The sequence below is a fragment of the Anoplophora glabripennis genome, unplaced genomic scaffold, assembly GCF_000390285.2.
Source record: "Anoplophora glabripennis isolate ALB-LARVAE unplaced genomic scaffold, Agla_2.0 scaffold877, whole genome shotgun sequence".
In the NCBI taxonomy this organism is placed as follows: domain Eukaryota; kingdom Metazoa; phylum Arthropoda; class Insecta; order Coleoptera; family Cerambycidae; genus Anoplophora; species Anoplophora glabripennis.
The window spans coordinates 123,835-136,299 of record NW_019416987.1 but is presented as its reverse complement, the minus strand read 5'-3'; the positions used below and the strand labels follow the sequence as shown (position 1 = coordinate 136,299).

The following is a 12,465-nucleotide window of genomic DNA, read 5'->3' as shown; positions in this document are numbered from 1 at the left end:
TCTTTTTTTTATATACAGGGTGATTCACAAATGGTGAACGTTTCGTTAAAAAATACAGGGTAAATACTTCAAAAAATATTTTTAGTTTTTTTAAATAAATTAAAAACTAATAAGTGAAACAATTTGAAGTTGGACACGTGTATTTATGTAAACATTGTCCAAAATCTGAAGGATTTTCCTAAAATTTACATGCTCCAGTGGCGGAGATACAGGGTATCGGTGGCATATTTTTCTAAATAAAATAGTACGCCACTGCTTTACGGTAACAACCCTGATATTTTCGGATTCGTCTTTCAATTTTCTACAAATTACTACTCTTATCGTTTTCGAAAAAAGCCTGATTTTCGAGTTAAACTTAAAAAACCAACTGAAAAACTTTTATTCGATTATATATTCGAATAAAGAAATTAATAACGTTAGTCATCATTTTAATGATTTTATTAGAGTAAATGTTCAAAAATACCTCCATATGCACGAACACAGGCGCGACATCCTTCTAGTAACGAAAATGTAATTTGTTCGAAATTTTAAATATTGAACAAACGTTAACATACCTTTTAATATTTCTCGAAACGGGATTAGTTTTGGAGGTACATCTTTCTCCTCCTTCTCCTCTTTATTTGTTTTAATCTTTAGTAGGTCCCATACATATGATGGGACCGTGCACGATTTGCATGTGCATAGTTCCCCATTTATTAATTCACTCATTGTAATAATTCTATCCTCACTCATGTTAAACCTCTATTGCTGCTACTGCTACTAATACACTGAATTGGATATTGGATCTATGCTATCAGACGCGCGTTTAGCGTTTGACTCTCCTCTCTCCCTCCCCCACTTCTCTCTCCCCACCCCACCCCACTCACTATTCGAGAAATGAAACACACAGCAGTTTAGCAATATTTTTCCACTCTATTTAAAATAAATAAATACAATTATCAAGCTTATCTCTATTAACAATATACCATTTATATATAGCATATACATTCTGCCTAGTAAAGCCTAAATTATTAATTTTATGTCTATTACATTGAAATATTAAATCTTTTATTCTACTACAGCCATACGGCTCCAAGTCAATAGTAATAATAGGTAAATGAGGCTTCAGCCATCTCTTTTTCTCCAATCGTTTCACGAGGACAGGCTGCTGACACACTATCGGATATGAAATCTCCGAGTCCACTGTACGGTAAGTTATCCCACGATGACGACCATCTAAGACCGTGTACGTGATTTACAGTCCAGTCGATTTGGATTTTTACACTTTCCCGGAGATGTTTATAGGGAATTTTGGGTTTGACTATTCTATTCACACAGGATCTGTCGTTAATGTTAAATATGGAAATTTCCTTGCACGTGAAAGCCAATTTTGTATTGAAATCCCTGCAAATCGATTATAGCTGCTGATGCTGCTACTAATAAGTGCGAACTATACTCGTCAGAGGGTTATAGTATACGATCCTATCGTGAATTATAAGACAATAGGCTGCGGTCTCCTTTGGGATATTGTCATTAGTACCGAATTCCAGCCTAATGTCCACAGTTCCCGACTTTCTGACAGGAACAATCGACGACTACCAGAGGAGCCATATGCTTGTATAGGCTCGCTATCCTTCCGATAATATGAATGTTGGAATTGGGCATACATGTCATACAGGATGACATAACAATTCTTTGAAAAATCCACATTCAAGTTATAGTACGGGTACGAATCGGAATTTAGGAAAACCTTGAAATTGGTCGAATTCCAATGATCAAACTGGCTCATGGCCTTATCAATGTTATTCTTACGGGCCACTTGGAAGCCGAAAATTATGAATCGGGGCTTCTCCAGCTGTGAAGAAGTTTTTATGCTCCAAGTATGTGTCCGGGTCTCGGCAAGCAAAGGGTACTCGAGCAGTTCCCAGCTACGGAAAGGCACAGCCAATTCTACGTTTCTGTCGATATATTTCAACAATTTCAAACGTTCCGCAACAACCACCGATACGTGTGGCACCTTCCATGAAACACACTGTAGTTGTACACGGAGACCTTCATCGTCGCCAGCAACGCCCACGATGGCGTTCGTATCAATGGAGCCGCGGATAAGTACCAGCTCCTGTCTCAAATTGGCCATAATTTTAATTTTCTGGAAATCTTCCTCGAATCCGATGCGTATCCTCAGAGGGATGCATACGTCGAAATTGCCCTCGGCATCGGTGAAATGGTCGCCTACAATCCAGCCGGCATTTTCCAACTTGATGCTTTCATTTTGACTGATTGACGCGTAGTTCTTCATGATAGTCGTGAGGACAGGGTTTCGCGATCTATCCACAGGTATACCATTCAACTCGTATCGGATTTCGTCGAACAGCAGCAAAATGCCCATCCTCGCCGAAACCGAGCCATCAGCTTTGCACAGTTTACCTCTGATATACAGGAGACTATAATATGGAGCCGTATACGTATCCTGTACCTTTCTCCTGTCACAACATAATTGTAATCAAGAATATAACTTACAATGAATAATAATAAAAACAATACATAAATAAAAAACATGCCAGATACCATATTCACAGTTCACAGTCTTTTAGGTCAATGCATCAGTTATGCGAAAAAATAAGAATGAATTGACTTGATAAGTTGATTGTCGCCACTTGTATATCATTTTCAGACAATGCAATTATTCCCTCATCCTTGATCGACCGTCTACGTTGTTCACGCTAGAGGAAATGCCTACTTTGAACAAACAGCGATATCGCATTGATAAATCAACGGTAGCCGTAGTCAAGGGAGGGCCTGAGGGCCACTTCAATTTTTCTCCAAATGTGGAATTTGTAGGTAATTCGTAAGATACCACAAATTTTTGAAGTACTACTAATTAAATCATGTGGTTTTAGATCTTTAATTTTCGTAAGCAGTTAAAGAGTAAAATATAACACATAAATTATAAATTTAAATTCATCTCCTACTACTCTGGGTTCAAACCCACATTTATTGCATAATCGTGACATATTTGTTTTAGTGAATATTTTTTTAAATGATCTCTGACAATAAAGTTCGTGAACTCACCGCGGTAAAAGTATTACAAAAGTCATTGCCCAATATTATAACCACCTTAAAAGTAGTACCCTTAGGTAGCTACATAGAAGCAGGTACAATAGTCTGTCTTCAAAGTTTTTGTTGTACTGTCATTGATATCTTCTATGTAAGGTCTCACTACAGTTATTTGTTTATTATAATATAAGAACATCTTTAAAAGTAGTGTTATGTGACCAACTTCAGCATTGTAATGGAAGATCCATGAGTTATTAGCAAAAACACCGGACCTTTTCTGGCATTATCAAATATCCTTTTTTGGTACTTTAAATTTTTTAGGTTTGGCATTTGAACGCACCGAAAAGGTTGTGCGGCAAAATGAAACGAAAAACACCTGGAACGTTTCTCAATGAGAAAACTTTTTTCTGCTGTGCAACAAAACAAATACCACAAAAATGCATTTTAATGACGTTGGTGATATCAGAAGTAATAGAATATCAGAAGTGGCTGTTCCTACGATTGTTTTACATTGGTTGCAACTTAAATGCCCATATCGGTACACAATTTCCCAAAGTAGTTCTCTGAAAGTGACCACAGTAAGTAAGTAAGTAAGTAAGTAAGTAAGTAAGTAAGTAAGTAAGTAAGTAAGTAAGTAAGTAAGTAAGTAAGTAAGTAAGTAAGTAAGTAAGTAAGTAAGTAAGTAAGTAAGTAAGTAAGTAAGTAAGTAAGTAAGTAAGTAAGTAAGTAAGTGAGTAAGTAAACACTTATTTCCTCCAAGTTATTACAATATGAAGTTATATCAGTCATATTGGGTAGAATATTTCACCACAAAGGATTCGCTAACTTTATTGTGAGAACACATTTCATAATTTTAATGGAATGTAAATGTTATAATATATATTGAAATAACGCATGATTTTTCAAAAAAAAATGTTGGCACAATATACCAAACTGTTTTGAAATCATATCAGTATGCATTAAATTATATACTACTTTAGTTAATAACTATTAGTAAAAAAAACGTAAATAAAGGAAAATATAAATATTCCTCACAATGGCCTTCGGGTGTAATAAGGTATATAGGGATGGTATCTGCTTTTCGTATATACCAAATGACAGATAGATATTAAGTTTATTTTCTCCATCTTTACACTTTTTTCTACGCTTTGGATATTGCTCCTAATTATTTAATAATTAAGTGCTTTGTGGTGCCTATATAAAGAAGTGAATTTTATATTATATAGAATGATGCCATACCATGAGTTTTATTATCACAAGTGTGAAACAAATGTTTATTTGGGTGTGTATCCAGTGGCGGAGAAAGAAGTTAGGGGGCTCCAAGACAAACAAATGGTGTCTCCCTAAACGATACATGTCTGGGTAAATAATCTAAAATAAGCCTCATATTTAAATAAATATTTTGTACAATAGCATATATTAAAATTTAAAATAAACAAAATCTCAGTCTAAATAATAGTTGGTGCATTATAATGTATAATTGTAAAAGTATCTTAACAAATTAATTCATTCATAATTTTTTTTAACTTCGACTTAAAAGTATATTTGATATTGACACCTACAGTTAAAATCGTCTAGAGACATATTAAATGTTGAAAAAGAATTGTTTCACAGGCCGACAAAATGTGATTGATCTTCTAAATCAGAAAAACGATACTTTTTTTAAGCTTTTCATCGCGCTAACTCTGAATCTTATCTCAGAATTGCTTCATCACATCAGGTTTTAGCGATATCCTAACCTAAAAGTGCGAATACACGGATTTTCACTATATTGAGGTTATGTTACATAACTAGGTAATTTTTCTCCATAGAAATCGTTGTGGAATCTGAAAGTACTACGATTTTTTCTTCAAAATCCGTTTTGAAACGTTCGAATATCTCATTTTCTGCCCATAGTCAGGGCTATGGAGTTTCGATAGTCAAGGCTATGGGGTTATATATTCCAATTTTGATCATATAATTCGGATTATCAGAATGATCGTAATTTGAAAATTTGTATGAATGATTTTTTTATCAAAAACATTGCATTAATTGAAGGTTTTCCATTTCTAAATTTCAAAATTTTTTTTATTCCATCCATCATATTTATTCGCCGTTTTAAATTCTGTAGTTCTGACTTTAGGTTCGTAATCAGCGACCCCAAAAATCTGAAGAACTAATGGGCATTTAGGTGTGAGTAATTTAAATATTCGTCTTTTTGAGCCTTCACTGGAATATTGACTAGTAATCAATTACGACGCACGATTTCTCGGAAAGGAAAGGAAATATTCGAACGATTCAAAATAGATAGGGGGAAAAGTAGGTAGTACTTTTATATACCATAACAAGTTTTCTGGGGGATAATTAACTAGTGATGTAACATAACATAATCTCAAATATAGCGAAGAATCGTATTTTTCGCGCATAATATCTCGAAAACCTGTAGTGATGCAGCAATTTTGGCGTATCAAAAATCATCTGGTTTCTGGTATAAAATTTTGTCTGTGTTATTTCGCAATCCTTAACTGACAGTGTATTGAATTCTAAGGATAAAATCAACTGATCATTTATTCTTTCCAATTTAAAACTACATTTTTGTACATTTGAATACCAGCAGAATGTTTTGACGAGAATGATTTCATTTCCTTTTATGGAGTTAAATCGCAAATCAAAACATATATTTGTTCCATAAATTAAGATACTAGAAAACATTTTAGCAATGTGTTTTTATCAGATAAACTACAAAAGAATTCATATTTTATTGAAAATATAGTTATTATTGGTAGAGCATACCTATGGCAAGCTACTATTTGTACAATTTTTAATGAACAGTCTAATATTGAGTATTAAATAGTATAACAGTTGTGAGCTACTTCAGTATTGATATTTGTTCAAAGTGATGTAGCTGTTACAAACAAGAATATAAGGTATTTTCTTTAAATTTTAAAACATTTAATTATTTCAATGTTGTTGTTTACTCATTAGTACTATTTAAGGTTACTTATTATTTTTATATATAATTATCTATTAATATTAATAACTTATTAGTCATTTCGTTAGCATGTCTTTTTGTTTCAAAGAAACAAAACAATGATTTCGTTTGATGAGAATTTAGGATTAATTTAAATTTCCTTAATTTTTGAAGAAACATGAGTAAAGTAAATGCTCAGAAGCTAATAGTAAAAAAAATATAATTAAAAGTTAGGTTAATATGTTTAACGTGAGAAATATTTTTTGGTTATTATTAACTAATTGTAATAACAATAAAAGTTCCAACATATAAGTCGAATTTTGACATAGTCGATCTTAGTACTATTAAGAGATTAGGTGTGAAATCGAAACATCTATTGATTTTTATTTCTCATAAATGTTCGGGTAAGGACTTTTGTAAAATTTGGAAATATCAAATACGTACTTGAAAATTATCATAAAATAGTACTGAATCATTTTATGGGATATCTTGAATAAGGAAGTTCTTAGAAATGTAGTTACCATTAATTCCCATGGAACAATAAGATTAATTTACATATTTTTTTAAGTCCTGATTAAACTGAAAATAACGTACAAATAGACAATGTAGATGTGTTCCAGTGGCATATATTTTTTTATGATTTCGTCCAATGGATTTTCTGCTATCACTATCATCCCTAGACATTATTAATGAACAATTTGCAGTAAGCAAAAACCAACAAAAAATTAAATATTCTATTCTGATATTGAACCATAAATTATTTTTATAATAAATACACGCTCCCTTTCTATGGACATTATTTCATGATTGCTAATTTGCAGGATTATAATAATGAACATTTAAATCCAAAGTCATGTTCCATTTTAATAAATATAACTTATTTATTTGGAAAGAGCTAAATATTTTACCAACTTCGACGTCCTCTAGCGGATAAACAAAGCAACTCTGTGTCCGTACGATATTTGTTGAGATAGATTTTCAAGAAAACAATAAGCCAATAGAGTTCTGTTTTCATTGCTACTGTAACAATGTACTGCGGAAGGGGCGTGTCTTGAAATTTTCCGCCAATGTCTTTCTACCTCGGGTGTTGAATTCGGTTAATTCCAGAGATCTTCTTGGAATTTTATCTCAACAAATATCGTACGGACTATAAATTGCTTCATTTTGACTTCATGAATTTGCGTACCCGGAATATTAAGACACTATATAGTTTATAAATAAATGTTTACATATTTATTTCTAAAAATAGCCCATTCTTCAACCAAATAACGATACTCACCTGATAAATAATCTTGAGGCGTGTTATTATCTTGTTCGTCGGTATCACGATTATAGCCGTCACTCACCAGAGGTAGCGGTTGTCTCAGGTATATAAGAGCAACAACAATTATTATTATCACTATCAGTGTACAGAAGAATATAACTATGCCTGTCGCGTGCTTCTTTGGTAGATTTCGTAGCCAGAGGGACCCTTAAAAAGATAGAAACGATTAGTCTAAACTATATTTAATTGAAATGAAGTGTTTAAGATTAATTTCCTTTTATAATGCATTTTTTTATTTTCATATTAATTGTAACGACTTATTTATCTATACCGGGTGTCCCAGACTATAAAGGTATATAAAGTTCAATGAAAAACATCTATCTCTATTATTTAATCCTGGAATATCTGGGTTACTCATCCAATTCAGTATGAACAAATGCTTTTAAGCAAGTCTGTTACTAGATTTTATGCAAAAAATAAAATCAATTAGCTGTTCTAAAACTTGATTCTTTGATTGTATTTGAAGAAGTAAAATTTTATGTTTATACTGACTTTTGTCCGGTTCTTTTAAAGAGCTAAATCAATTGTGAAACTGGAAAACATCATTTTCCTGGACTAAACTTCACAATCGTATTAATTTTAATACTTAAAATCAAATTCTCACACTTCTTTCGTTTGGAAGATCAGGACTAGGACATACCGTATAATATCTATTTATTGACGTTAGCAAGCCATTTGCAATTTTGTTAGTATATTTAACATATTAATATAAGCAAATTTTATTCAAATTGTTGAACATAAGCGTTATTTTAGATATAAATAGTTATAGACGTTTGAGGAAATATTTCCATAAACGTTTATATAATATCGACTATTATACTGAAAACTAATTTTCAATAACAGTACCTTTTTACAACAATAAATTTAAATGATTTAGCGATCATATACGTGATATAATTTTATTTTAAATTAACTGTCCAATCAAAATTTTTTCGTTGCAAGATCTTTGAAACGTAACAATGTAGAAATATCGTCGTTTTCTCTGATTTTCTTCCATCTTCTCCGATATACACGTTTTCGAACTTGCAGAACGTATATATTTCTTTTGTTGCAAAGTAATCAGCCTGGGTAGATTTAGTTAAATCACCCTGTATATCATATACTTATTTAATAATAATAATAATTTATAACGTCCAACGTTCCTCGTTTTTATATGTATAAATTGTTGTTAGCAATTATTTTTAAAATGTATTTATTCTAAAATAATAATAATAATAGAAGAACAGAAAACAGACGTAATTATATTCGACAAACGCAATTTTTAATCGTGCTTGACTCATCAAATGATCATCCAAGCATGAACAATTAGCAGGTTGTACACTATTTTTATCTAGTCATCTATTGTTTGGTTTTCGCTCCAGTAAATGTTTACTTCTGTATTTATATTGACATACTGTAACTTCAGTTTATCCGAAAATGTAATTGGATTTGCAAGAGTAGTGTATTCTAAAATAAAATGAAATTCAATAAAATTAGTTCAAAGTATTAAGTTATTTTAAAAAAATCAAATAAAAATTTTTAATGAGGACACTAACTTTCTAACAAAAACTTTGTTTTAAGTTAGATTTCAAAAAGGCGAATAAAGAGGAATAAACATTTGATTAAAGAGCAATAAATTTAAAATTTTATTTTTTGAGTTAATTAAATTTAATTTTAAGTTAGTCGTAGGTAATAATTAATACCCTAATAGCTGTTTTACATTGACAATTTATTGATGAATAAATTCACGAAGTTCGTCATGAATTAATTCACGAATTTATTGGTAAACAGTGTGGTTTTACACTGCTACAGACTTTGTCAAGTTTTTTGACGTATGAATCAGTTCTACCAATGAATCAAAGAAGCAAATAAATTTCAAAAATGTCACCTTTCCACTCATAATTGTAGTGATACAACAGCGCTATACCGTTCTGACACATATTATATAAATATTAGTTTTTGTAAGTAACAAATCAGTAAAAACAATGCAAAACTAGTACGACGCCACACAATTATTTACATATTCCAATAACATAACCCCATTACTGATCTGAGGCTGGAAATCTATTGGGTTGGTAATTCACGAAGAAATTGACGAAAATTAGAACAAGTTCTAATTCGTCAAGAACTTGATGAATAAATTCATCAAGTTATTTGACAGCAGATTTAATGCATTACACTTGTCCAATTTCTTGATGAAGCGACTTCATGAATTAATTCATCAATAAATTGTCAATGTAAAACAGCTATAAGAAATATGTACTTATGTTTTTTTTGCTACACATCAAATATGCTAGAAATTTGAAAAAATGCTAAAATAATAGTGCTGTTGAGATAAAATGAACTAGTTATAAGATGTATATCTGTTATTAACCCTTTTAATTGTATTTTCTTTGAATTTGAGCGCCAGCACTCATTAATATGCATTAGGTATATTGAGGCATGGTACGGTTTTATTGATTCATCCAACGTAATTCAGAATTACGTAGCTTATTGTAAACAAAATTATACTTGAAATAGCTAGACGATAAGGATCTGACTTTTTGCTAACAACTCAGAGGTCTTGGTTTACTTATTAATGAATAGCAGTTGATCACACATGAAATTGCTTGCGTAAGAAAGTTTTTAGCTGGTAATCAAATATATAGCATTAACGAAAAATCCTCCATATCACCATACCTCCTGAAAATGTCTAGGAGTTGCCGAAGATAAACTAAAAAACCGAAAGTAAGATATTTTGGCAACATTAAAAAAACATCAGGAGTAATGCAACAAAAGCATTGATGCCCATTTTTACAAAACTTGTAAATATTGAAGCTGATACAATAATATTCGACGATGAGTTCGCAAGCTGTTATTATCAGAGAATTAATACATTTTTTGTCGATTTTTTTTACTAGTGTGAACTTCAGACTAATAATACTCTGAGGTGTGAACCAACTATTTAAAATTTCTGTTCTCATATTCTTGTACCTACTGTACAGGAGGTCTAAGAAATGCTAGGCAATCTTTCGGATTTGGCTAGATCTTGCAAATACAACTTCGCAAGTTTATATAATTTTTTTCCAGGCTCACTGTACAGCATTCGCTCTAGAAATTGAAAGTTGCAACTCGATTTTTAGATACTTTCTTTGTCATTAAATTTGGATCTGCTAATACATTCAATCTACTTTGGGTCTTCGGCCCCAAAAAATGTATAGACTAGTTTTTTTAATGTTTGTCGTGTTAAATTTTAATATTTTGTTTTAAGTGGAAAAGGTAATATAAAATAAATTGTTTTCGAGATAAACGCGACTGGCAATGAAGATACCTCCTATTTATATATTATCTTAATATGTACCGGAAAAGAACAACTGGTTATTTACATATATCAAATGCGACTTTATACTCCGCCCCTAGCTATCTGTAAATTGAATACATTAGTAAAAATGTTTTAGGTATATAACTCATTATTTGTTGGGATGTTTCTGTCATACGGAAATTTTAACATTTTAATAAATAACCACTTGCGTCAAATCAACATGAATCAGATAAATTTTATAAATTTATGGGTTACTTATTCAAAATCTTTCATTTTAATTACGATATAAACACTCAATCAAATAAAAAGAGTAACTGAAAATGCCACAACTGAACTGATACAGAATATCTTGAAGAGAAGCTGTACCTTTTGTTAAAAAATATTTAAATTTAACGTGAAACAAAAGTATTAGGACAAAAAAGACGATTTTTCAACATCAAGAGCTTATAATTCTACAAGATGAAAAAATAAAAAAGATGTTGAATAAACTTCTGGATATTGTTCACTATTTTGAACACCCCATATCTCGAAAACGAGAAATATACATATGTACTTATTTATAAAAACTTTCATCTTTTATTTGTAACGTAGAATCCGCCATAAACGTTTAGTCAAGCATTTTAGTTACACTCTGTGTATTGTGTCGTGAAAAAGCATGGTAAAGCAAGTTCATAATTGGCGTTAAATAAAAAATGAGTGAAGTAAATTGCTTTAGTTCGCGAGTACAGCATAAATTTGATAAAAAACGCGTTCTATTAAAAACACGTTTCGTCATAGTTATGAATAAAAACCATGAGAATTCATCATAAATGTTTTCGCTACTAGTAAATTTATGTCACACTTTGTCTGACAACAAATGAGTTAGTGAAGGCTAGATGCTACCAGTATAATACAGTGAAACGCAACGATATGCGAATCCACAGAATACTAATGTATCTACCTAAAAGGGGCACTGGCGGTCATTATGGTTTGTGCGGTTTTAAATGATGTAAATAATTATTTTGCAATTTTTAAAACATTGAAGTTAAGGTCAGCAAACTGATATTTGTCTTTAAGATTTTGCTTTAAATTTAGAAAGTACACAAGTGTATATATTTATTTAAGTCTTTTAACTTTTGATTTATCTTTTATTTCCACAAAACGCCCGAAATACGCATGTGCATGATTGTCATGTTTCCAAAAAGGAATAAATTACTATGTACTTCAGGTGCTTAAATTTAAACATTTTTAAATGGATGTGCGTAAATAATATTTTATAAGATTTTGACGAACGATCACTTTATTTCCTTAAATTAAAAAAAAAGTAAAAGCTTAAAAATAAAAAACTGAAATTTAATCTAAAGATATAATAAAATTTAATGGAAACTAAACAAATCAAAAATGAAATCTAGGTATACTTTGAATAATAAACAAGTAAAATAAATAGTTTCTAAGTCAACAATTTTTTTTAATTAATACGAGACATATTAGTACATTCATTAAAATTAAAATTCTTAAGAAATCAAATTAGTTTACATATTTATTCAAAAATATGTTAACTTTTAAATCCAAAATTATTATTTACGTAAGTAAAATAATGTAAATTGTTTTCTTTTTAGTTTTAGAGTTGTTTTAGTTTAAATATAGGGCATAGCGAGATGTCATACATTACGTTGGTAGAATATCACATAATAAGGCGTTTTTTTACTACAGACCAAAAAGCATTGAAATGAATTCGGGAATAGCTCAGAAACAGAAAATTTTTGTTTATTTTTTGGTTATATAAGGCCATTAAGCTACATTTTTTTTTATAAGAATTTACTTACAATTAGATAATTAATCAGTGGCGTAGATGTAGGAGATACACCGAGAAAATAATTGAATTATTGGAAATTA

The 12,465-nt window shown here is 30.8% G+C and overlaps 1 protein-coding gene across 1 annotated transcript in view; it reads right to left on the bottom strand.

Annotated features, from left to right (window-relative positions):
• The window catches only part of LOC108914275 (peptidoglycan-recognition protein LC-like), a 30,718-nt gene that overhangs the window by 5,434 nt on the left and 12,819 nt on the right, over window positions 1-12,465 (bottom strand). The window contains exon 2 of the mRNA XM_018720051.2: window positions 7,266-7,457. Coding sequence (XP_018575567.1) covers window positions 7,266-7,457 — 192 coding nt within the window. The remainder of the gene's footprint in view (window positions 1-7,265; window positions 7,458-12,465) is intronic.